We start from the raw sequence: 27,478 nt of genomic DNA, 5'->3' as shown, positions 1-27,478 counted from the left end.
AAACACTCAAGGGTATAATTACAAAGTACTAGTTACTCATTAAGACAAAGTAAAAGAGGAGGAGAAAATTAAGTTTACCTGTATCTTCAAATGTGACGTGAAGCCAAGAGAGAAAAGAAGAGAAGCAAGCAAAATAAAAGAAAAATAGGAAACTATTTTGTTTCCTTTCATACGCACAACAGAGTAAAAGCAAGAGGACAATTTTCCTAATTCGAAGATCTCTTCCTTTTAATTCTCGAGTGTAATTAGGAATTAGGGAGAAAATTATATTACATTTTCTCCTCTCTACAAGTAATTTCCCTAATTACAAGTGTTGGAGGGGATTCAAAGGTGTATATGAATATCTAATTTCACATAATTAGGAGGGAGAAGAAATAGTTTTAGGTTTAGTGTTTAATTTAGACTTGTTTGTCGATCCACCGGTGACAGTGGTGGAACTACACTTGGTCTGGTTTGCTTTAGTTCTTCATTATTCAATTCACTTGCAAGATTTCTGGTATTTTTGTTCCTTTGCTTTAATTGATTATAGTCTAGCTTTGTTTAATTGTCTTCTACTTTAGTTTGTTGTTCTTAGTTTTACACTATTATTTCAGCTCTTTGGATTTGGGCAGTTGGCGATTTGTTTGCTGCGTCAATCATTCATTCCTAGTAATTCATTGAATTGTAAATTCAATGGTAGTATCTTTCTCTTGTGTTTGAGTAGTTGATTTTTAACCGTCGGCAAAATCTATTGTTAATTCTAAATTTGCAGTGGTGTTGGTACTGAATGAAGTTTATCTTTTGTTGATTTGATTATCTATTAGGTGTTAATGTTCATCCTATTACTTTAATCAATTTTGTATTTTCTTTTTGTTTTTTCTAATTCATATTGTCTTCGATTTGTTATAGAATATTGTACTTTAAATTGGCCTTTATCATACTTCATGAGTTCTCATGCTTTAATGATTATATTTGATGGCTTTTAGCATGATAATATTCTATGATTTTGAGTTACAGTAGACTTAGATAGTGGGCAGTTTTTTTAGCATTTGCTATATTTATACTTTCAGTTTTATTTTTAGTTAACTAGTCTTAGTTAATATAATTTTCTCGCTTTATTACTAATAGTTGATTTCTTGCTATAGTAATTGTAGTTGACTCTAAATTCATATAATTGAGTGAGTGATATGATTTAATAACAATATCCTTGCGGGTTAGACCCGTATTTGCTAGTTGTGCTATATTGTACACAGTGCACTTGCGGTACTAGTTTTTAATCATACAATGTGCCAAGCAGATAATGGCAACAGATCATAAGTGCAAAAACAACAGCAGCTAATTCTAGAGCATGAGTCGGATAATTCAACTCATGGTTCTTCAGTTGCCTAGAAGCGTAAGCAAAAACCTTTTTATCCTACATAAGCACACAACCATGACATTCTTCGAAGCATCTATGAACACTTCGTACTCAAGGTTACCATCAGGTAAAGTCAACACAGGAGTTGTGGTGAAATGCTCCTTCAAAATATGGAATGCCTTCTCACAATCATCATCTCAATGATACCTAGTATCCTTCCTCATCAATGCAGTCAACGGCCAAGCTATTTTCAAGAAGTCCTTCACAAACCTCTTATAATAACCCGCCAAGCCAAGGAAACTGCAAATCTTAGTCACACCTCTTTGGAGTAGGCCACTCAGAAACAACTTGGATCTTTGATGGATCAACTGAGACGCCCTCTCTAGAAATAATATGACCAAGAAAAGCAACTTTCTCCAGCCAGAATTCACACTTGGAGAATTTAGCATACAACTTGTTCTCCCTCAGGACCTGTAGAACAGTGCGAAGATGCTCCTCATGCTCACTGGCATCCTCTGAATAAATCAGTATATCATCTATGAACACCACCACAAACTTATCCAGGTACGGCCTGAAGACTCGATTCATCAAGTTCATGAACACTAATGGCGCATTAGTCAACCTAAAGGGCATAACAGTAAACTCATAGTGCCCATATAGCGAGTTCTGAAAGCTGTCTTAGGAATATCATTCTCTACAATACGAAGTTGATGGTATCCAGATCTTAGATCAATTTTTGAGAAAACTCCAGCTCCCACCAACTGATCGAACAAATCATCTATTCTTGGCAAGGAGTACTTGTTTTTCACTGTAACATCGTTGAGCTCTCTGTAATCACTACATAGACGAATACTCCCATGGAGATACATTAGGCCAAATGTAGCCCTTATCAAGCAACTCTTCTAACTGAGCCTTAAGTTATTTCATTTCATCAGGCGCCATTATGTAAGGAGGCTTAGAGATAGGTCCAGTTCTAAGCATCAAGTCAACACTGAATTCAATATCACGCCTCGGAGGCATGCCAGGAATATCATCAGGAAAAACATCTACAAACTCATTGGCAATATGAACATTTTCAACACGTGCTCTTCCTTGCTAATGTCGTGAACATGGCACAAGTACATAGGACAACCCTTCCTCAAATAGGATTTTAGGGTCACCGCAGAAATGATTTTCAGAGAAGACCTTGTATTAAACTCATGGACTCCACTAGGAACAACTACAGACACCTTTTATTTCTCACAATCTATCTTGGGTTTATGCTTACTAAGCCAATCCATCCCTAAAATTACATCAAAATCATGCAAAGGAAAATCTATCAAATCCGTTACTAGGGTTGTACTACCACACATAATAGGGACATCAGGATACAAGTTATTACAAGTTATGATCACACCAGAAGGAATAGAGATGTCTACATCACAAGTTCTAGAGTTCTCTAACCCTAACTTTTTCACAAGAGGTTCAGACACAAAAGAATGAGAAGCACCAGAATCAAATAGCACATAAATAGACATCAAATGAATAGAAAAGTACCAGTTACCACGTTGCCCTTGGCGTTTGCCTTAATCTGGTTCATCACATGAACCTGCCCAGTGTTCCTCCTCACATCACCTCAGCGTGCCTGAGTAGCATTTGCAGTCCCTCCATTGTGATTAGGTGCAGCGTTCCCTGGAGTAGAAAGAGCAGGACGACTGTTTCCATTCTAGGGTCTCTTATCTGCTTGGGCCCCATTCCTTGAACTCATCTCATGCCTGAAGTTCCTCGATCTAGGATTAGTAAAGCATTCATACGCACGATGCCCCTTCCTCCCACAGTGATTACACTCCACCAAATTACCATCACAATCCTTGCCAGGGTGGTTCTCATTACAACGTTTGCAATAGAAAATTCGATCAGTCCTCTAAATACGACCTTGGGGCTAGCTATGGGAAGAAGTGGAATTCTGATTATCCTTAGAATACTGTTGACTGGAACCTCCCTTGCTATAGTTACCACTAGAAACACAGCTCCTAAAGTTTCAATTTTTATTCAAACCTCCTCTACCTTTGTTGTAACCAGTGGAACCAGATGTATCCCCCTTTTCTGTCGCCTAAGTAGACCCCGCTGGAGTGGATTTCAACTTCTTTGCAGCTAGTCCCTTTTCCTGAATCCTCTCAGCATTATAAGTACGAGTGTACTCCTCCTTCACTGTAGTATACTCGCCAGCTCCCATCCTAGAATGAAGATCGGGCTCTAGCTTCTCCTCAAATTTCACCGCTCTCTCATGCTCATCACGAGCTAACCCCTTTGCAAAACGAGCCAACTCCTGAAATTTCACATAGAACTCATGAGCGATCATATCTCCCTACACAAGATCATTAAACTCCGTCCTCTTCCTCATATGGGCTTGAAAGAACTCATCACGGATTGCCTTCTTGAACTCAATCCAACCAAACTCTCTCTCCTCGATGAGCTCTTCTCCTTCCTCATCGACAGTCACCTTAGTGGTCAGATCGAACTTGTTGTGAGTCCACCAAATATCAGCATCCTCGACCGGATAGTAGTCAGCAACATCTACCCTCATCTCATTAGGAACTTGGAGAGTGGTAAAGATTTTGTCAAATTCTCTAATCCAGTTCTCCATCTTGGTAAGGTCACCCTTACCATCGAAAGAAGAAGGTTTCTTTTGGTCAATTGCCTTAGAAATCACAGTAGTTTTTGAACTAACATTGCCAGCAACAGGAGTAATAAGAGTATTAACGGCAGCAACTTGAGCCTCAACAACTTTCTCCATAACATTAGTTAAGGCTCGAGTGGATTGAGCTATCTCCCGCATCATATGATTCGAACTTGAGTTTCTGGGACGCGCTTGTCTACTCATCATCTTAAAAGCACAATAAAAACAAAGATAAACCAAAATGATTCACCCTTACCAAATAATTCTTAACAAAAGAAAGAAAGAAGAAAAAAATGCTTCGGTTATTAAGAAAAAAACTCAATTGCTCCGGTTTTTAAGGCCACAAATGCTCCGTATTTGACCCGTAGCAGAAACCATACGAGCATTTGGATGTTTTACAAATGCTTCGGTTGTTAACCGGAGCATTTGATAGTCAAATGCTCCGGTTGTAAGACAAAACCGGAGCATTTGACTAACAAATGCTCCGGTTATTAAGGGAAAACCGGAGCATTTAGTAGTTAAATGCTCCGGTTTTCACTTAACAACCGGAGCATTTGTTTGGTTTTTTTATAAAAAAAATTGCAACCCAACACTACTACATAGCCAGGTAGCACCATTAGCAATGTCCTTAGACTGCCACCTAGCACAGGTAGCAACCCACATTACACAACTAGCTAGGCAGCACCCAAAAACTAAATCATATATTATATATTCTGTACAATACAAATAAAATAAACAGAAAATTTATCAATCATCATTAATTAGAATCAAAGTACATGAAATATATTATACAACTATAATCACTTGTTCCTTAACTACATATATACAAATACAGGAAACCTTTAAGAGCAAAATTATCGTTCAATACTGTATCAAGAGTATAGCCTTCGTATTATAGCCTAGGTATGTAGCATGCAGTAGAGCATATCTTCAAACAACTTTGGTCAATGTTGTTAAATAATGACCTTCAGACTCTCACTGATCATACTAGTCATTCAACTGAAAATTAAACTCCCAATTCAGTACATCTGTTACAACCTACAACACCAGATGCACAGTAAAAAAAAAAAAAGAATAGAAGATCATATTCAGCTCTCAAAGGGAACAGAGAGGGACAGAAGCGTAATGCAGGGTGAAACCAAAGCATGATAACAAGAAGCTTGGGCATCTGTTGTTTTGTGATTAAAAATGTATAATGAACATAAAACAATGCATATATGGTAGAAGTCTGCCACAGAAAGGATTCTGACCATAAACAATAGGAAGTAGCTGAATCAGCTGCTGCATCCTCCTTGCTCAATGTTGATGCATCCTGAGCAGTTTCTGAAGATACTGATGTATCAGGTTTTATATCATTATGTAGAATCTCTGACTCTTTTTAGGAACCTCCAACAACTTCTCTGACTCTAAGAAGATATCTTCGAGGGTTGCAAGGGATTTCAGTTGGTTTCCGAGTGATGCAATTGTCTTCTGACATTCTGCTAGTTTATTCGCAGCCACAGCTAACTCCATTTCCTGCAATGTCAACATCATACAAAACATCATGAGAAGGTATTGTTGTTCATAAAGAGTCAAACAAATTCCTCAGGTGTATTAACACGTGTATATAATCATATGAACTCAGGGAGCCGGATTTTGTATACCACTTGTATTAGTTGTATGCATATCTGATCATGGCACATATGTCCTAGAGAATAAAAAAGTTCTTTACCAGTGCATTGTCTGTGTTATCTGTATTATCACTGTGACTAAACTCGAAGTTTTTAAGATGTGTTTAGAGAGTTAAGAAGCAAGCGAAGCTTAATATTCAAGGAAAACATTCTGATGAGAATATTGATGGAAGAGGATGAATTTTGCTATAGAATGCATGGAAATCGCAAGTCCAATGGAAGAAGAAGAGCAGCAGTACACTTCTGGATTATGTTGACAGTATACTGAAGTAGTTTAGCTATTGTTTAATGAATTTTATATTACTTTCTTTCAGTCGGATAATATTAGTGCAACTGTGCAAGTTTGGTGGGAGGCTTTTTTATTTAAGTGGATAAGTTAATTAGTAGTAAATCATACTTTATATCTTTCCTGCTTCTTTTAATCAAATTATCGTAGAATTATATTTTATTTATATGCTCACCTTTAATTATTACGAACTAAACTATTTGTCTATAAATAAAAAGCTCGATGCTCACCTTGAGTAAAAATAAAATGCATGTGTTACGTTCAGTGGTGGATATTCCAGAAACTAGATTCTGGTTAGCTTGCTTCGCAAGATCAATTCGTATGGAAATGTGAGCCTGAGACATATCCACTCCTAAGCTTTGCAGTGCCTGTGTTAATATGTCATCAACAACCTGCACCAATGTACACCGTTTTATCAGCAGCTGAATCCCATCATTCACTTTATTATGATATAGAACAGGCAATGGCCATTCTACCAGATGTTATGGTGTATAAATGCTTATCACATAACAAAATAGTCAAGGTGATCTTTTCTTAATCCGTCAAAATAGACGCATTAGAACTTGAAGACTTGCCTACTGTAATCAAATTATAGAGATTCTACCAGATGATATAGAACAGGCAATGACCATTCTCGTTCACTTTTTCCCAGGTATATTGTGTTAAACTATCCTAACAAGCACTAACACTACTAAATCACTAATAATATGACTATATTATACCAGATGCAGGAGATTGCATATGCATACACATCTTCATAACCTCAACTTTAGCGTACAGTTAAATAGGACTTCATCAAATAGGAGGCATTTTCTATTTTCACAGTAGCATATACAATTATATTAAAACATTATGAGTGAAGAAGAAAAAGAAATAACTCAAGGTGCTGTAAACACAACGATGCAACAGAGAAAGTATATAATGGAGATCAAGTTGTAAACGCATATACATTTTCTTTAATAAATAGAGATATATGAAGTTAAAGTCCCGTTGAACTATACATCTCTTGTCTTTCTGTAAGGCGGTATATATATAACTGAGCTAATTAAGGACATTTTTTATTGGTTTGAGTAATGATGCATATAAACATATGAAAGCTACAAACAACAATGATCAAAGTGAGAGGAAATCAAATACTACCATGAAAAAGGGACAAGAAGCTTAGCATTAGTGCAGCAAGCTCGCCCAACAGGGCCACAAACTTCTTAAAGATTCCTATATTTGTACATACCATCAAAACATCATTGACAACTCATATTCGGGGAAATAAATTTGTTCTTTCTATACCAGACTCTAAGTCACACTTGAAAGCCAAAATAAGTACCTAAAATCAATAATGAGAAAGGACTGCCTAGATGTTAGCCTATTACAGGTTACATGGCTTAGCGTTTCTTTCTGCATAATTAATTTGGTTCTTGTACTGCATCAAGAAATGTGCTGTAGGAAAAATAAGCCTGGAGATTCTTAGAAATCAAAATATGGGAACAAATTAATAGAACATTTCTGTGGGGACACAGAATGGAATAGGTTTCTAATTCCTTTAGAACACAGTGTCACATATGAGGACTTGTCTTCTCATAATGACTTTGAATCAGAAGATGAAAGCCTGAGTTTAAATTATCTTAAAAGTGTGACATAGGAGACAGAGAACGATTTTCTTGTATGCCATCACAATGGATTACAAGTTTAGCTTCTCCAGAACACAATGCATGTCTGGGAGAACACATAAGTGGAACCTAGGTCATAACTGGGCCATCTATTCCATGCAGACAGGTGCCCAACATAAAGGTAAGAGTATCCAGTTCGCTTTCCACATAAGTAAAAAGATATCAAGTAGGAAGAGAGCACTTACTCCCATTGGTCAAATTTTATGAAGAATATACTTCAAAAGCAAATAGGATATTTTAAGAGCTGAAAAAGGGCATCAAGAATGAAAAGACAAGACTCGAAAAGGTTCCTAAATAGGCATAGATATCAAGTAGGAAAAGAGCACTTACTCCCATTCGTCAAATTCTATGAAGAATATACTTCAAAAGCAAATAGGATATTTTAAGAGCTGAAAAAGGGCATCAAGAATGAAAAGACAAAACTCGAAAAGGTTCCTAAATAGGCATAGATATCCCCCCACCCTGGTTCTCTTTTACTGTGAAATTTTTTTATTTATTTTTCTTTTCATTTCTATTTTAATCGCTAAAAGATTATGTCCAGCAATACTAGGTTATCATTGTCATATTTGGATCTCTAAGAGACCCTTAATAGGATTCTAACATGATGCAAATTCATCTGATCTTCTGTTGTATAATATGAGCACAATAAGAGGGGGGGTGAATTATAGTGAGAGAATAAGCACTACTTTTTGCGGAATTAAAAGTAAACTTGGGAACAAACAATGGGAACACGAGAGATTTTACGAGGAAAAACTTCCTAGGCCTAGTAGGAAGAAACAACCTCGACCACAAGGGATTTTAAACAACTTTCCACTATAATAGGCCAAAACAACTCTGATTACAACCTATTACTTTTCTCTCGATTCTCAACTTAAGTCACTCAACTCAAGTTCCCAACGACAGTTCCCAACAACTGACGTTTTCTCTCAAACTTCACTCGAAGTTCCTTTCTCTTTCTCTTTCTCTTTCTCTTGCTTCACTCAAAGCTTTCTCACACTTACAAGAGTTCACTCAAACCCTTTTTCTCAAAAATACACTTTGTAAAACAATGGAAGAGTAATAAACTCGATTAATGTAAGTATGAATTCTCTTAAGGAAAGGCACTGACACTTTAGATAACTTAAGACAAATTAACTAAGTCAGACACACTTTTTCTCAAATGAATTAGGCGCCTATTTATAGACAATTAAGACAAGACATGATTTCCACTAACTTAGACCATTATCACATGTTCTCCATGATTTAATTAATTAATTAAATTAAATTAATTATTCCATGTCATGTAAGCATCCACTAATCCACTACTTCACTTCATAGAAGCAGTAACATATACGTGGTTTTGCAAACTTGGAGAATAATTAATCTTATTTAATTTAATTAAATACTTGGAGGATAATTAACTTAAGCCACTAAATCCACTAACTACATAAACTGTAGCAGTAAACTTTAGGCGTGTAATCTAGAATTTAGGAAATAAATAAATAAAATCTTTAGCTAGTTTTTAGGAAAAATATCTTTTTCAAAATCTTTTATAAAACCGGAAAACAGTTTTTTAAAAAATCCGAAACATTTTAAAACCGGAAATAATAATTTTTCGAAAACTAAATCTTTTAAATAAAATATAAAAGATAAAATATATATTTAAAAAGATAAATTTGAAAATCAGTTATTTTAAAATCAGAAAATCTATTTTAAAATCTTTTCCTAACAAACTTAAACTAACTTCCTAAAATATGGATCTTAGTCAAATATCCCTAAAAACTCTAACAACTATATTGGGCACACAATTACTTAGGCGCACAATATTAGTCACTTAGAAGTTCCTAAATTAGTTTTAAGTCTTGTTCCCTAATTATTAAGTCTTGTTCCTAAGCCTTGTTCCTATAGTGCCAGGTCTGTTCCTTTCATGGGAACAGAACCAAGTTCCTTTGAGAATTCACCACGAACTTAATAAAGCTTTACTCAACCTTAACAAGAAGATTAATAAATACCCTAATGTATTCTAATCTTCATTCCATGCTTGATTCTTCATTTCTCGAACATCTTTACTTCGATCTTGATTAATTCTCCGCTTTAATCTTCAATCAAGTATTCTCTTAGCTCGAGCATGAATTACCTTGCAACAACATAAATAAAATATACTATGTCTTTTGTGGTTAGGTCATCTTCAAAACTCAAGGGTCAACAATTTCCCCCTTTTTGAAGATGGCAACAAAAGGCATATACTAAAAATAATACACATAAGTCATATAAAAATAATTTTAACAAAGTATGTAACCAAGTTAAATTAACTATTATAGACTGTTATTTTATTTTGTAAAGTCGAAATATGAGAACATAATTCATGACAAAAAAAATTTACTCTGATTTGCCTTATCTTTCCCCCTTTGGCATCTTCAAAAACATAGTCCACGATTTCAAAAAGATGAATATTATTCACTAAACACATCACACCACCAAACTTGTAAGAAATAAGTTGGTTAGTATAAGCAAATAAAGCATTCAACTCTCAAAAACCGCAATCCAAGAATATTAGCCATTCATTTAGACGCACACATGCAAAAAGATCAAACTTAGAATTAAGCAAACCAATAAGTTCCATTGTAGCATGATTAAAGGAGAAGGATAGAAGACAAATAAAATTAAACAAAGTTCATGTTCCCACACAAAATAAAACAAGCTATAAGAGAAAAGTTTATGATTTAGGAGAGGGAGGTTGTTCTACTTCTTCCACCACATCATGAAGCTTTGCCATCACTTCTTGATGATTTTCGGCCAATGTATCATTTCCCTTGAGCACAATGTCTTCCAACTTCAACAATCTAGAGTTCATGCTTGAATGAGGAAGAAAGTTCACCAAGCCGAGCCATAATTCTTGTTGTCCATCCAAGGCTTTGTCAACTTTGCTCATAACCCCTTTTACCAACCCATTTAAATCCTTAGCTTCCGTAGCAAACTCCATCATTGCTTCCGAATGACCCATAACCAAGGAAAACAAAGAATCCAACTATCTAGCATGAGCTAGAGTATATGTAGAACCAATGGTAGGATTTTGAGAAGACGAGGGAGTTGAGAATTGGGAGTTTGCGGTTTGTTCCTTAGGTTTGGGAACAGCAGGTTGTTCCTCTAGAATGGGAACACCACTGTTTCCTTAGTTTAGGAACAGAACAGAGGGTTTTGAGGTAGAGGGAGGGATAGGATCATCTGTGGTGCTAGGGTAGAGGGTGAGGCAGATTTTTGTGGAGATGGAGGAAAAGGAGGATTGGTTTCCATGGGAACAGGAGTCGGTTCCCTAGAAGGAGGTAGGTTAGATTCATAATCTTCCCTATCAATCACCTTTACTTCATCTTCCTCACAACTTTCTTCGGCATCAACAAAGGAAAATTAAGCACTTTCATATTTTGAACCCTTTGACTAGCTCTAGTGCTTTTCACAACCGGTTTCACCACCTCATCAACCACCTTCTTCCCTTTCTTCTTAGTTTCTTCTTTTTATTTTTCAATTCTCTTTTCTTTTCTTTTTCTTTTTCGGCCTTTTCATTTTTCTTCTCTTCAACTTCTTTTTCTTCTTCTTCTTCTTCCACTTCATCATCCACATCATCATCCTCATCATCATCAAGATTAGCACGTCCCTTAATAACTTCTCCATTCACAACACAAACATTTAAGTTATTCAAGGCACGCACATTCAACATATTTCCCGTGATACCCAATGGACTGAGTTCCCGAAATTTTCACTTTAAACTTAAGTAGAATTTCGGTTACTAAGCTCCATATCCAACAACAAATCCATTTTCAATGCAATGACTCAAATGTTGAATCATTAAAGAGGAAAGTTTATGTGTTTGTGGAGGCTAAAATGAATGTAAATTAAATCCAACATGCTAACTTGAGCACGTTTGGAAAGACGAGGCAATAAAGCTTTCTTGAGGATGTGAAACAAAATTTTGTGATAAGGGGAAAGAAGATTATGATCAAGAAATGTTTTTCCCTTTTGACCACCATACTTAACAATCAATTGATCAAAGGAAATGTCCGAAAATGGATATGAACCACGTTGTTTCTTGAAATAAACATCTGTTCCTCTCACGGGAACACCAAGCAATTTACCCAAATTTTAGCATTAAAATCTATTTGAGTTCCTTTCACCAAGTGGAACAATTTCCTTCTTCATCCATGGAAAAGTTTTCACAAAATTCGTCCATCAATTTAGGAATCAAACTATTTCCATAACATTTCACAAAAAGATTTTCCCAACCTTGAAACTTAATCATATTAAGCAATTGACGAAAGTTTACTCTTTTGCACCAAGAAACATCAATAAAAAGTCCATGCACATACCTAGTTGCCGTGGAATTTTTTCGAACAACACGAGTTGTTCCTCTCTCGGGAACATCTGATTCCCCCTCACTAGTTGCATGAGCTTCTTCAACCTCCATTTCAACCGATTCTTCTTTCTTCCTTTTCCTTAGAGTTCTTGATGAAGAATTGGGAGAAATATCCATGGGTGTTGGTGATTCAATTTTAGAGGATGAAGGAGAGGGTTTTTCGGCTTTGTGGGAGGAGAGAGAGTGAGAAATGTTTTTGGTAGTCATGTTTTGTGGAGTATTTTCGGTTTTATGAGAAGGAAGGAAAAAATTTGTTTTGTTTAAGGAAAGAATAATATAAAACCGTGTATTTACACGTTTTTGAAAAAAAAATCTTCTATCTAATTAAAAAATATCTTCAACTAACTTGAGAGATATAAGAAAAAAAATCAGAAGAAATAAAATCTGAACAGAATATTTTTGGTTTTTCGAATTTTGAAAAGAAAAAAAATCTAACTCTAATACGCGGGAATTGGGAACAGCGTTTGGGAACAATGAATGGAAACAATGAAATTTTGCTACTTTGGAACTCCATTAATTCTTTTAATCCTTTGTCATCACTTAAGGCATAGAATTGTCCTATGAACAATAAGGGGAATATTATTGGACATTGGTGAGCAGTTTTCAGACATTTTTACTTATACATATGAAATAATCATATAAGATTGTGATGTATTTAAGCAAATAAAAACATCAAAAATGCACATCCAAGACATAATGCCAAAGAATTAACACAAAGGGGAATAATGTAGCAATCATTTCAATTTATTAAGCCAAGTTCAAGTCTCAATTTCTCAAACCTATCTCTATTTAAGGGCTTTGTCAAGATGTCTGCAATTTGACGTTCAGTCTCACAGAATTCCATTTTAATAAGACCCTTTTCAACATTATCTTTCAGAAAGTGATGCCTAATATGGATGTGTTTGACTCTTGAATGATGTACGGGATCTTTAGAAATACTAATAGCACTAGTATTATCACAATAGATGGGAACACATTCAAAGAAAATTCCATAGTCACGTAGTTGTTGTTTTATCCATAGCATTTGGGAACAACATGCTGCTGCTGCAACATATTCAGCCTCGCTGTAGATAAAGCAACTGTGTTTTGCTTCTTGGTGCTCCAAGAAACTAAACTATGACTAAGGAACTGAACCATACCTGATGTACTCTTCTATTGACCAGATCTCCTGCATAGTCAGCATCCGCAAATCCTTTCAATTCAAAGGTATCACTCTCGAATAGAATAGGCTTAAATCATCTGTTCCCTTGAGGTATCTTAGGATTCTCTTCACAGCTGTGAGATGAGATTCCTTTGGATTGGCTTGAAACCTTGCACATAACCCTACACTGAAAGCAATATCAGGACGACTTGCAGTTAGATATAGTAATGAGCCAATCATACCTCGATACTTGGTTTGATCCACACTTTTCCTATAGAATCTTCATCCAATCTGGTTGAGATTCCCATAGGTGTATGATTAACTTTGGATGCTTCCAAACCATACTTTTTCAATAGTTCCTTTATGTACTTTTGTTGATGGATGTAGATTCCTTCTTCTGTTTGCTTGATTTGCAACCCCAAGAAGAAGTTGAGCTCACCCATCATACTCATTTCAAATTCTTTACTCATGAGATTAGCAAAGTCCTTGCACAAAGATTCATTAGTGGCACCAAATATAATATCATCAACATATATTTGAACAACTAATAAATGTTTTCCTTTTGATTTTAAAAACAAGGTTCGATCCAATTTTCCTCTTTTAAACTCATTTTCAAGAAGGAACTTAGAAAGTCTTTCATACCATGCTCTTGGAGCTTGCTTTAACCCATAAAGAGCTTTGTCAAGCTTAAAGACATGATTAGGAAATTCTTTATTTTCAAAACCTGGAGGTTGTTCTACAAATACCTCCTCATTAAGATAACCATTTAGAAAAGCACATTTTACATCCATTTGATACAATTTGAAACCCATGAAGGCAGCAAAAGCTATGAAGATTCTAATTGCTTCCAATCTTGCAACTGGAGCAAAAGTTTCTTCATAATCAATGCCTTCCTGTTGATTGTATCCTTTCACAACTAACCTGGCCTTGTTTCTTATGATAGTTCCGAACTCATCTAATTTGTTTCGAAACACCCACTTTAAACCAATAACCTTGTTATGTTTAGGCTTAGGTTCAAGGTGCCAAACTTTGTTTCTTTCAAATTGATGAAGTTCATCCTGCATTGCTACGATCCAATCAGCATCAGTGAGAGCTTCTTCATGATTCCTAGGTTCCAACATAGAAAGAAAAGCATGAAAAGCACAAAAGTTTTTCAATTGAGATCTCGTTTGAGTTCCCTTATTTATGTCACTGATTATTAGTTCCACAGGATGGGAACGATGAGTTTTCCAAGGCTTTGGTTGGAAATCCTGGATGGAAACTTGGTTTCCTTGATCATCTTCATTTCCCTGTACTTGGGAACCAGGTTCAACAATAGTGGATTCATTCACTAGTGCATCATCACTTAGTTCCTCTTCTTCCTCATTGGGAACAGGAACAGGATGTTGTTCCCTTGGCTTTGTTCCCATGACTTCGTCTTCCAAAGTCTCATCAATAAGACTTAGGTCTTTTGCCAATCCTATTTCGAAGTCATCTTCAACCTGTGTGCTTGCATCAAATTTATCTGTTTCATCAAAAATAACATGCACACTTTCTTCTACACACATAGACCTTTTATTATAAACTAATTGTTAGAGTTAGGAACCCAATCTTTCTTGGGTTCCTTTCCTTCAGGAACAATAGATTTCTTTTTCCAAATTACTTTACTTGTTTCCAAGTTCTCATTGATGCGACCAAGTCTTTTAGGACAAGAGTTCCTAAAATGACCAGTGTTCCCACAAAACATACAAACTTTATTACTTGGTAAATCAACTCTCTTTTTAGGTTTTTCAAATTTCTTTTTGTGATTAAAACCAAAACCTTCAGTTCGATTTGTTTGAGGATTCTTAATCCAGTTTGGAATAGGTAGCATTTTCTTTTCATTTCTCATGGTGCAGTTCCCCTACAAGTTCCTTATTTTCAATTTCCAAAAATGAAACATGATTTTTCAATTCGTTTATTTCAGATTTGAAACTTTGCAAGGGAACTGACTTAATGTCAAATGAACTTACTTCAGGAACAAACTCTTTTAGTTGTGATAACTCAAGACTTAACAAGTAGTTCTCATTTTTAAGATTTTCGAAATCCTCTCTTAATTTAAGATTTTTGTCAAACAATTCGAAAAATCTTTTCTCAATATCAATACGAACACTTTTAAGCCAAGAGGTATGTTCTTTTGCTACACTTAAAGCATGTTGACATTGTTTTAGTTTAATGGTCTCATCTTTGCAATCATTTACAGCGTCAACAATGAACTCAAATAATTTTTCTTTACTTAAAGACTTAAGACGAGTTTTGATGGTGTCTAGACTTGCCTCAAGAGATTCAATCTCTTCATCAGATTCGGAATTGTCAAGAGCCATAAGACAGAAGTTTGCAGTCCCCTCATTTGGTTGAGGATCATCTTCTTCCTCAGAGTCAGAGTCTCCCCATGCAGCAACCATAGCTTTCTTCATGTCAGTTCGAGTATAGGAGTTTTTGTATTCTTTGTTCCTATCTCTGCTATGTTCCCTTCCTTTGCCCTTTTCTTGTTCCCATTGGGGACAATCCTTGATGAAGTGCTCAGAACTGCCACACTTATGACAAATAAGTTTGTTAGAATATTTCTTATTCTTACCTTTGTAATCACCTTTCTTCATGTTCCTAAACATTCTTTTAAATTTTCGGACCATGAGAGCAGATTCTTCTTCATCTGTTTCTGAGCCTTCACTTTCATCAGCTTTTAAGGCAATCGACTTTTGCTTGGACATGTCTCCATTCTCATTGTCCAATTGCAACTCATGAGTCATGGGGAACCAGCAAGTTGTTCCAAATTGAACTTAGTAAAGTCCTTAGTTTCCTGTAGGGCAGTTACCTTAGCCATCCAACGATCCCTAGGAAGGCTCCTTAGGACCTTTCGTACCTGTTCCTCAGATGTAATCACTTTACCAAGAGATGTTAGCTCATTAATTATATTAGTAAAGCGTGTAAACATGTCTTGGATAGACTCTTTTGATTTCATTTGAAAAAGTTCATATTGGTTCATCAAAAGATCTATTTTTGATCTCTTAACTTCACTCGTACCTTCATGAGTGACTTCAAGAAGATCCCAAATTTGTTTTGCGGTTTACATCCCATGACACGATTGTGTTCATGAGGTCCAAGACCACAATGAAGCAATTTTATAGCAAGAGCATTAATTTCCATCTTTTCGAAATCAGCTTTATCAAAATCAGATATAGATTTAGGAATTACCTCATTTTTGTCATTAGTGGTAGTGACTTCAAAATCACCTACCTCTATGACTCTCCATACCTGGTAATTGTCGGCTTTGATAAAGATCTCCATTCTGTTCTTCCAGTAAGTGTAAAACTTACCATTGAACATTGGTGGCCTCTGTGTAGAGTAACCTTCTTCCAGTTTCTCTCTAGTATTCATATTTTTCAAAATCTTGAACTCAACAGGGTTTCCTGAATATTAGAGTTCCCGCTCTGATACCAATTGTTGTATAATATGAGCACTATAAGAGGGGGGGTGAATTATAGTGAGAGAATAAGCACTACTTTTTGCGGAATTAAAAGTAAACTTGGGAACACACAATGGGAACACGAGAGATTTTACGAGGAAAAACTTCCTAAGCCTAGTAGGAAGAAACAACCTCGACCACAAGGGATTTTAAACAACTTTCCACTATAATAGGCCAAAACAACTCTGATTACAACCTATTACTTTTCTCTCGATTCTCAACTTAAGTCACTCAACTCAAGTTCCCAACGACAGTTCCCAACAACTGACGTTTTATCTCAAACTTCACTAGAAGTTCCCTTTTCTTTCTCTTTCTCTTGCTTCACTCAAAGCTTTCTCACACTTACAAGAGTTCACTCAAACCCTTTTTGTCAAAAATACACTTTGTAAAACAATGGAAGAGTAATAAAAACTCGATTAATGTAAGTATGAATTCTCTAAAGAAAAGGCACTAACACTTTAGATAACTTAGGACAAATTAACTAAGTCAGACACAATTTTACTCAAATGAATTAGGCGCCTATTTATAGACAATTAAGACAAGACATGATTTCCACTAACTTAGACCATTATCACATGTTCTCCATGATGTTTAATTAATTAATTAAATTAAATTAATTATTCTATGTCATGTAAAGCATCCACTGATCCACTACTTCACTTCATAGAAGCAGTAACATATTACGTGGTTTTTGCAAACTTGGAGAATAATTAATCTTATTTAATTTAATTAAATACTTGGAGGATAATTAACTTAAGCCATTAAATCCACTAACTACATAAACGTGTAGCAGTAAACCTTAGGCGTGTAATCTAGAATTTAGGAAATAAATAAATAAAATCCTTTAGCTAGTTTTTAGGAAAAATATCTTTTTCAAAATCTTTTATAAAACCGGAAAACAGTTTTTGTAAAAAATCCGAAACATTTTGAAAACCGGAAATAATAAATTTTCGAAAACTAAATCTTTTAAATAAAATATAAAAGATAAAATATATATTTTAAAAAGATAATATTTGAAAATCAGTTATTTTAAAATCAGAAAATTTTTTAAAATCTTTTCCTAACAAACTTAAACTAACTTCCTAAAATAATGGATCTTAGTCAAAATATCCCTAAAAACTCTAACAACTATATTGGGCACACAATTATCATAAGCGCACAATATTAGTCGCTTAGAAGTTCCTAAATTAGTTTTAAGTCTTGTTCCCTAATTATTAAGTCTTGTTCCTAAGCCTGTTCCTATAGTGCCAGAGCTGTTCCTTTCATGGGAACAGAACCAAGTTCCTTTGAGAATTCACCACGAACTTAGTAAAGCTTTTACTCAACCTTAACAAGAAGATTAATAAATACCCTAATGTATTCTAATCTTCATTCCATGCTTGATTCTTCATTTCTCGAACATCTTTACTTCGATCTTGATTAATTCTCCGCTTTAATCTTCAATCAAGTATTCTCTTAGCTCGAGCATGAATTACCTTGCAATCAACATAAATAAAATATACTATGTCTTTTATGGTTAGGTCATCTTCAAAACTCAAGGGTCAACATCTTCATAGACAATGAACTTTGTCCAATGAAAATATATACCTAAAAGCACCTATAATGTTCAATAATTACTCATACAATAACTAAACAAACATAATATGCCCGTTCAAAGCAGGAAAAAAACATAATATTTTCTGGTTTTCTTTCTTTTTTGTGGATAATCTGTTTACTAATAGATAATTGCACAAAAAAAAAAAGAGATAGAGAGAGAAAATGAAACAAATTCAGCCCCAGATTTGTTCAACACTTTCGCAAATTAAAATTCTGATTTTTCGCACATTAAAATAAATCAAGGCATTCAAACCTTGTTGATTAATGTAGAATTAGCTGAAACAATAAATAAAAAAAAAAAAAGACCACAACAGTTTCATATCTTTTTGCTTCAATTTCATAAGCAAATAGAAAACCTAAAGTTGGATTAGAAGGCAACCTTAATTCCAAATCAAGCCCTAAAAATTCAGTCTGGAAGGACGAACTTGAAGTAGCTTGGCGAATTGAGCAGCGAATTTGAGTGAAGATTCGAGATTGCCTTTGTAAAGGAAGGAAGAAGACAGTTCGACTAAGAGATTTTCGATACCTCCCCCTCACTCTCTTTCCTCTTTTCCATCTCCTTCTATTATTGAACAATAAACACATCAGAGAAAGAATCGAAAAATAAAGAAAATACGAAATAAGAAAATCAACCAAAATCGAATAAAAATCACCTTACAACATATTATGAGAAAAATCATAACAATTATGACTTGAAATACAAAGATCCCAAATAATCCTAAAATTCAGAAACTTGAGGGAAAAATATGACAACAGATAATCAAATACTCAAATTTACAAGTATAAGCTTGCCAACAAGCTGCTTCTTATATGGAATGGTTTTAAATTACCATGAAACAGCAAATGGAAGAGGGGTGAAACTAGAGGACTTGAGAGTACAGTGGATAGGAACAAAAAAAAACTCTAAAAGTTCAGGAAAATAGAAAGAAAACAATTTAATTAATCTAATCTTCGAAGAACTATGCTGTTTATTAGCCATCAACATAAAAAACAAACACAAACGATCAAGAAATTCGTGTAGAAAGAGGCAAAATCGAAAAGCCCTAATTCGATTTCTAGGGTTCAAGTTTTCGAACCAAATCAACCAGAAATCGGAAAAAAAAAAATTCGAGCCACTTACTTGTTTTAGTGAAGAATGGGGAAAAATCTGATTGCAAGAATCATTTATTCGAAGCTCCGGCAGCAAAGAACAAGACCACTAAAATCAGAAAAAAGAAAGATATCAAGACTTCCATAAAACAACACAGCTTCATATTTAAAGCAAAAATAACGAAGTAATTAAAAGGAGAAAAAATTCAAAACTTCAGCAAATGAAATGAACAAGAGAGTGAGAAAACGCGGCGACAAAACTGAAAATGCGGCGACAGAACTGAAAACCCTAACTCGCAAACAAATAAAACGCTGCCTTTGGTGATGCGTTTTATTGGCGATGGTGTTGGTGGCCGTTTGGCGTTGGTGTGCGAAGAGAAGGGAAGAGGGAGAGACAGAAACCCTAATAGTTCTTTGTAAGAGGAGAGAGAGAGGGAAGGTGAGGCTGAGAGAAGAATATGAGAGAGGGGTTGGGCGGGTTATGTGCAAAAACGATTTGATAAAAAAGACTTCACAAATGCTCCGGTTGACTAACCGGAGCACTAATTCACAAATGCTCGGGTTGATTAGTGACAGGCTAAAGTCGTATCACCTAATCAAAAATAACCTAAGGTCCACTAACTAGTAGTCAGGGAAGTCAGGATCGAATCCACAGGGAGAAGTTATACTATCGTATCTGAACTCTAATATTATACTAACGAAATCAGATGAATGGTTGTGTTACTAAGCTAAACAGGTAGCAGAATTAAATATGAAGGTGTAAATATATCAATGAAGTACTAGAATCATGGATGACTATGCATACAATTCGGGAAATCAAGGATAAATGATAACCACCTAGTAAGTCAACTGTCTAGGGCACATGTAATTTCTCTCGAACATTACCTCCCTCAAAGATCACCCAGCCGCTCTCGCATAGTCAAGGGTCACTTTGCCTAATAATTGAAAGCCTATACGGTATCACTCCTCTCGAAGTAGATTCAGTATTGCAACAGTAGAAATATAAATCAGGCCTAACTTATAATCCTAGCATGAAGAATCAATCAAAGGAAACAATTGAAATACCAGATAATCAAACTAATCTATCAATCCCTCTTATACATAGATCTCCACAATTCTAGATATAGAACTACTCACTCATAATCATAAAATCAATAACAAGAATCATATAAAAACTCATACTTTGAAACATGCAAATAACTAAGAAAACAATATAATTAACAATGGAAGAAATAACAAAGAAGTAAAGAAGAAAGATTACCGAATTATATTGAACTATGAATAAGCAAAAGGTTTGATCTTGAATTGAAATCACAAAGCAATAAATTAAGGTTCTTGAAACACTCACTGGAGAAAACTAATAATAAAAACTAGATCGGAGTTAATAATTCTGATTTTTCTATTTATACAAGCCTAAAACAATAGAAGAAAATCTCGAAAGAAGGGCCCCGAATCATTAAAAATCCGCGTCTCGTCAGAAGCCCGATCGGGCCTAAGTCGCCCGATGACATCGGGCTTCAAAGCAGATGAGTAAGGCTAAAATCGCCAGACGCCCGATGCAGTCGGGCTGACCCGCCCGATGACATCGGGCGGTCTTATGACATGGCAGGCAGAGTAGCTGGAAGGGCGCCCGACGTCGGGCCAACTCGCCCGATCGGGCGGAACACCGAAATACGACAGGGAGTTGAACGCCCGATCGGGCCCGCAACAGAAACTGTGAACGCACTTCTTCGCCCGATCGGGCTGGGCCGCCCGATGCTATCGGGCCGATCAGTATTTTCTTTGTTTTCTGTTCTTCTTGCTCAAAGTCCCGGAAATCATCTCGGGATCTAGAAACTCGGCATCTAACCCTCTATATCCACTGTGCAATCATGTAAAGTAGGTGATAGCTTCCAAAACCTACAATTCAATACAAAATACAAACACACACTAGATGGAGAGAGTTAGTACCAAATGGCTCCTAGGAGAACCATAATCACAACTTTTAGCACATAATTAGGGGAGAAAACTCTATATAAAACCATAACATCAAACTCCCCAAGCTAAACCTTTGCTTGTCCCTAAGCAAAGCACAACATGAATATGAATAGAATTTGCTTCACCCCTCAAAGTATGAAACTCAAACATTTTGACCTCAAAAACCTTCAAGCAAGCAAAGTTCAAGTTCAGTTGATCAGATCACTTTTGACTACCAATCACTTAAGCAGATTGTCCGAAATAGCAGCCATACATAACTGACATCTTGAAAAGGGGCTCACCAGGATGTCATCTCTCAATTTTTGTGGCGAGCATAAAGTGTGCCCGAACACTCACCAACCCAACCATAATATCCCTTCCCTCTCACACTCTCATGTGTTTAGAAAAGGTAAAATACGCTCATCCTACTCAAGTCGACTCGAATAACAAACTTAAACTTCGACTTTGGCACATTGACTCTGTATCATTCCAATAAACATTCAAACAAGTGCTCAAAAGGTCTTTCTGAGGGTTGTAATGGGGCTTGGGTAAAGATATGGGAATTATTTGGGGAATGTGGTGGAAAAGCCCAGAAAAGGGGAGCAATCAACACTAGTAAAACTAGGTGTGGTAAAACAACTTCCATGGTCTCAATCACATACCCAAAATAATACACTTTAGATTTTTCGAACCAACCAACAATTGTCTCTTTAATAGTTTTCAGCAAAATGTATTGTTCTGATTTTTAAATTTTTTTTTTCATGACTCGTGACTTCTTGATTCTTTTCATGTGTTATTTTCTATTTATTTTTTTTGTTTTCTTTTCTCTTATTCACTTCACCTCATGTCATCATAAACATTTATTTCCAATCAACCCGAAAATCAACCACACAACATAGTTCTAACCTAACAAATGCTCCCCCAAGCTAGGCTTGGGACAATAAACATTGAAAAGGCTCAAGGCATGTAATGTGGCTTGATATAGATCCAAAAAAACTCATTAGGCTCAGCGGGGCTAGGAGGGAAATGATTCTTTTGTAGAAAATTCTGAGGCCAAAAATCAAAACAATTGAACGCCCTATCACAGCACAATGTTCAAAGTCATCAGAAATCAACGAGTACAATGCCAAAGTCAAGATAAGAATGATATGAGGAACTAACACACAAGGATAATTCGGACATAAATATGCATCCGAAGGCTCGAATGAATCCTTACAATGTAACCAGTCCAAGCATGCAGTTAAAGTAGGTGTTTTATCATCAAAATCTACTCAAGACCAAGGCAATCAAAGATCACATCACAACATCCCAATCACGAATGCCCGATTATCCAGTATAATGAGTTAAATCATTTTTCAAGGCAAAGTTTGGGGCACAGGGAAGCAATTAGACTATTCATGTTCAACTCGTATTTTTGGTATATTTTCAGCAATATTTCATTTTTTTGTTGTTTGTTGTTTTTATGAAAAGAAAAAGTTAACTAATTAACTAGCTTAACTAACCTAAGAACACAACACTAACCTACCTAAAAAGCAATAATAGTGAGAGTGGTACTTACAGAAATCCTCCCCAAGCTGAACGAGGCAATGACCTCATTGCAACAAGAGGAAGGAGAGACATGGATATCAGTCATCCATGTGCACGTCCTCACTAGCCTCATCTCCATCCACCTATTGAGGGCTGACTGTAGCTCGGGTTCCAAGTATACCACGAAGGATGTGCATCATGCTCAGCAATGCGATGCAAGCGGCAGTTCTCGTCATACATCGAGTACAAAGCCAGGTGTTGATCGTTGGCTAGTGTATCGACCCGCTGACTAAGATTCTGTAGAAGAACACCATTGGCATCAACCTGCTGGCTGATGCCCTGGATAGCCGCTGTATTGGCTGTAATGCCAGTATCCATGCGATGAAGCAGGGTCATCATTTCCTGAAAATCAAAGGAAGGAGGAGCAGTAGAATATGGGGGAGGGGGAGCATCAGAAGATGAGGGAATATCCTCAACATGGGGACGACGATAATATTACGCTCAGGGATCTCGGGGCGGGGGGTGGGAAAGTCAGAACCTGCAATGGAAGGTGATAGTGAGGTTGGCCAGGTTTGATTTTGGCCAAAGGGTTGGGCAGGTCAATGGAACGCATTCCGTTAATTTGCCACTTGTATGTGTCCCCACCCCGTTCTAACCAATGCAGGCGAGTGAGATAGGCATAGTCCAAGAGGGTAGGGCCTAAGGCTGGCTGATACCGAGTCTCGTCAAAATCTGGAATGGCCCTAGCAAAAAGAGTGACTAGCCCCCGTTCACGATGGGCCGAGAGGAGAACGTCCATCGGCGGCCTCTTAGGGTATGTGGTGGCAATACGCTCCATTTGGAGCGCAACATGGTGAGGGATGTTGTAGTGGAAACGGCGGGGAGTGCCCCGATACATGTAGCTGCCTATGAGATAAAGCTCATCCCCTCGAATGAGCTGCCCTTCAACCCTCCCAAAAGGTCTTTGACATGAAACGAACCCAAATTTTGAAGATGGGTTGGTGTATATACCTAGCATGACAGTGTTGCAAGGTAAAATCAGTTTCGTCCCCGTTTATGCATAGTAAACGTCCCTTGATGATAGTCAGTGGGTGCCCAATCTCCCCCCGGTTAGGACACGGAGTATGCGAGCAAACTCCGGCAGGGTGAGGGTGAAGTCCCTATTTAAAGCCTATAGGAAACATGCGAGATTGGTCCTGAACGAGGGTGAGTCACATTCAAGCTACTATAGAATTCATACACAAGCACGGGATAGGTATTGACATGAACAGTATAAAGGGGTTCCATACCAATGATTTTCATAAATTCCTTAAATTCATTATGAATGCCCAATTTATCCAAGAATTCAATATCAAGGAACGTGGTAGGACTTACCTCGGCCCCTTGAGGCGCTGAAATCGTTCCCTTTGTTCTTCCGTGGAGAAGATGACTTTCGGGAAAGTCTCATCTCCGGGAATTTCCGGTGGTGGTGGTGGTTGTGACCCCGTGGTAGATTTTCGTCGCCTTGTGAACATTATGCTAGGATGTGCAAAATATTCGAACTTCAACTCACTCTCTAATGGGGAAAAGATGGGGAAAACTTGAACACTCAAATCCTCACTTTAATGGTGGAAAAAGAAGAAGAATGAAGGGGAGAGATAGAGTGGGAGAAAAGTGAAGAAATAGATGAGAGATGGAAGAAAGTGATAGAGAGAGAAAATTGGTAAGAATTTGAAGATTTGAAGGAGGGTCTTCAATGGTGGAAAGGGGGTTTGGAGAAGAAGATGGGAGAATTTGGGGGTTAGGGTTTGGAGAGAGAGAAAATGTGAGAGAAGTGAGTGAAAAGAGGGGAAAAAAACCCCTTTATTTGCCAGCCGGACCCCGAGCCCGATCGGGCGAGCTCGCCTAACGCCATCGTGCGTGTTTTTTTTTTCTGAAATTTTCTGAGTCTGGTTGCGCGCCCGATCGGGCAGCCTCGCCCAATCACATCGGGCGTCTTTCATTTTTTTTTTTCGTCAGAAGAGTTCTGGTTGCGGGACCGATCGGGTGTCCACGCCCGGTCGGGCGATTTTTTTCTTCTCAATTTTGGTTGCGCGCCCGATCGGGCAGACTCGCCCGATCCCGTCGGGCTTCTGCAAATTTGTCGTTGATCTTGTTGACGGTACTGCGCCCGATCGGGCGACGCACTTTTTCCTCGGTTTTTTACTTTTCGTTGCGCGCCCGATCGGGCAGCCTTGCCCGATGTCTTCGGGCTTCCAGTAACAGTGGCTCGTGTTTTTGAGTGAATTTCCAGGTGGTAAGCACTCCTGCACACATGTAACCTGAAGAGGAATATCAGTACACTCTCACTCTCTCACCAAACTACAAAAAAAATGAACAAAGTAAAGAAAATAAAAATCTAGAAAAAACTACGAAAGAAAAGGAAAGAAATCGGGTTGCCTCCCGATTAGCGCTGGTTTATAAAGGTCCCGCACGACCATAATGCTTCATCCCTCAAACAGAAGGGGATGGGGGTTAAAGGTATAACTCCTCCACAGATCCAACAGGGATTCCGGTATGGTACAACTTCAGACGTTGTCCATTAACTTTGAACTTCTCACCTGTTGCATTCATAACCTCAATAGAACCAAACTTGTTAGTGTTAGTGACAGAAAAAGGACCAGACCACCTAGATTTCAACTTACCAAAAGCTTTAGTCTAGAGTTGTACAGTAAAACCTTGTCACCAATATTGAACTCCCTACTCAGAATTTTCTTATCATGCCATCTCTTAGTGCGCTCTTTGTAGAGCCGCGAACTATCATAAGCATTTAATCTAAGTTCATCAAGCTCATTAATCTGCAGTAAACGCTTTTCTCCTGCTAATTTAGCATCAAGGTTCAACTCTTTAACCGCCCAAAAAGCCTTATACTCTAGTTCGACAGGTAGGTGGCATGCTTTTCCATAGACTAGTCGATAAGGGGTGGTACCAATAGGGGTCTTAAAAGCAGTTCTATAAGCCCATAAGGTGTCATCTAACTTATCACTCCAATCTTTTCTCGATTTAGCTACCACTTTCTCCAAAATAGACTTTATTTCCCGGTTAGACACTTCTACTTGCCCACTTGTCTGAGGGTGGTATGCTAGGCCAGTCCTATGGTAGACACCATACTTTTTGAGTAGGGCTTCAAAGGTTCTTTTGTGAAAGTGGATCCCCCATCACTAATGACAACTCTTGGTACCAAACCAAACCGTGGAAAGATAATCTTTTTGAACATTTTCATGACAACCTTAGAGTCATTGGTCGGTGATGCAATAGCTTCTACCCACTTAGAGACATAGTCAACAGCAACAAGTATAAAGTTATTGCCTGAGGAAGAGGGAAAAGGACCCATAAAATCAATACCCACACATCAAATAGTTCAACTTCTAGGATGGGGTTTGGGGCATCTCATGTCTACGGGAAATATTTCCTGTTCGTTGGCATGCATCACAAGACTTAACAAAAGTACTAGCATCATGAAAAAGTGTTGGCCAATAAAAACCAGATTGAAGTACCTTTGCTACTGTTTGGAGGCGCCCAGCATGGCCTCCACATGGAAGGGAGTGAGAGTGCTTCAGAATGTCATGCACCTCCCACTCTGGGATACATCGCCTGTAGATGGTATCAGCACAGAGCTTGTAAAGCGAAGGGTCATCCCAAATGAATTGTTTGGCATCATGGAGAAATTTCTTTCTCTGCTGGTAGCTCAGCTCTGGAGGGGTTTGTCCACTCACACAAAAGTTGGCGAAGTCCGCATACCACGGGGTAACAGAAGTGACTGCCAGGAGCTTATCATCAGGAAAGGAGTCGTCAATGGGTAGACCTTCTTCCATATCTTCATACTGCAATCGGGACAAATGGTCAGCACTACATTTTCTGCACCCTTTTTATCTCTGATCTCCAAGTCGAATTCTTGGAGCAGCAAAATCCACCGAATGAGTCGAGGCTTGGCCTCCTTTTTGGCGAGGAGGTACTTCAATGCAGCATGATCAGTGTAGACAATGACTTTAGACCCAAGCAGATAGGTCCTGAACTTGTCCAAGGCATAGACCACAGCTAGCAGCTCTTTCTCTGTAGTGGCATAATTGACTTGAGCTTCATCGAGTGTCTTGCTAGCATAGTAGATGGCATGGAGGATGTTGTCTTTTCTCTACCAAGGACAGCTCCCACAGCATAATCACTGGCATCACACATAATCTCAAATGGGAGGGTCCAATCTGGAGATCGTATGATAGGAGCAGTAATCAGAGCTTGCTTGATCCTGTTAAAAGACACTAGACACTCATCAGTAAACAGGAACGGGGCATCCTTGAGGAGCAACTGAGTAAGTGGTTTAGCAATTTTAGAGAAGTCCTTGATAAAGCGGCGATAAAATCCCGCATGACCAAGAAAACCTCTAACACCCTTAACATTCACAGGAGGGGGTAATTGCTCAATCACTTGAATTTTTGCTTTGTCCACCTGGATGCCTCGTTCAGAAATAATATGACCAAGTACCACTCCTTCAGTAACCATGAAGTGGCACTTCTCCCAGTTCAAGACAAGGTGGACATCCTCACATCTTTTCAGTACTTTAGTCAAATTCAGCAAACATGCATCAAAATCAATGCCATACACACTAAAGTCATCCATAAAAACTTCCATGATGGACTCAATAAATTCAGAAAATATGGCCATCAT

General features: G+C 37.3%; 1 protein-coding gene and 1 long non-coding RNA gene across 2 annotated transcripts; both read right to left on the bottom strand.

Annotated features, from left to right (window-relative positions):
• Nucleotides 1-3,428: 3,428 nt before the first annotated feature.
• On the bottom strand, nt 3,429-4,112 carry LOC125498760 (uncharacterized). The gene is made up of 2 exons (XM_048647032.1): nt 3,750-4,112; nt 3,429-3,644 (listed from the first exon to the last, which is right to left on the bottom strand). The coding sequence occupies exons 1-2, from the start codon at nt 4,110-4,112 to the stop codon at nt 3,429-3,431; spliced, it is 579 nt and encodes a 192-aa protein (XP_048502989.1).
• Nucleotides 4,113-4,945: 833 nt separating this feature from the next.
• On the bottom strand, nt 4,946-5,527 carry LOC125498929 (uncharacterized). The gene is made up of 2 exons (XR_007275529.2): nt 5,246-5,527; nt 4,946-5,033 (listed from the first exon to the last, which is right to left on the bottom strand). It is a non-coding gene; the product is annotated as an uncharacterized LOC125498929 (long non-coding RNA).
• Between the last annotated feature and the right edge of the window lie 21,951 nt (nt 5,528-27,478).

This window comes from Beta vulgaris, chromosome 6 (assembly GCF_026745355.1).
Source record: "Beta vulgaris subsp. vulgaris cultivar EL10 chromosome 6, EL10.2, whole genome shotgun sequence".
Taxonomy (NCBI): Eukaryota; Viridiplantae; Streptophyta; class Magnoliopsida; order Caryophyllales; family Amaranthaceae; genus Beta; species Beta vulgaris.
Note: the sequence above shows the minus strand (reverse complement) of the source record. Positions and strands in the feature narration are given on the sequence as shown.

What these genes read in the sequence shown, in the direction of transcription:
- LOC125498760 (XM_048647032.1), bottom strand. Translation starts at nt 4,112, where the DNA reads ATGGAGAAAGTTGTTGAGGCTCAAGTTGCTGCCGTTAATACTCTTATT. An exon ending in GTTGGATTGAGTTCAAGAAG is followed by an intron (nt 3,645 to 3,749) that starts GCAATCCGTGAT and finishes GTGAAATTTCAG; the next exon opens with GAGTTGGCTCGTTTTGCAAA.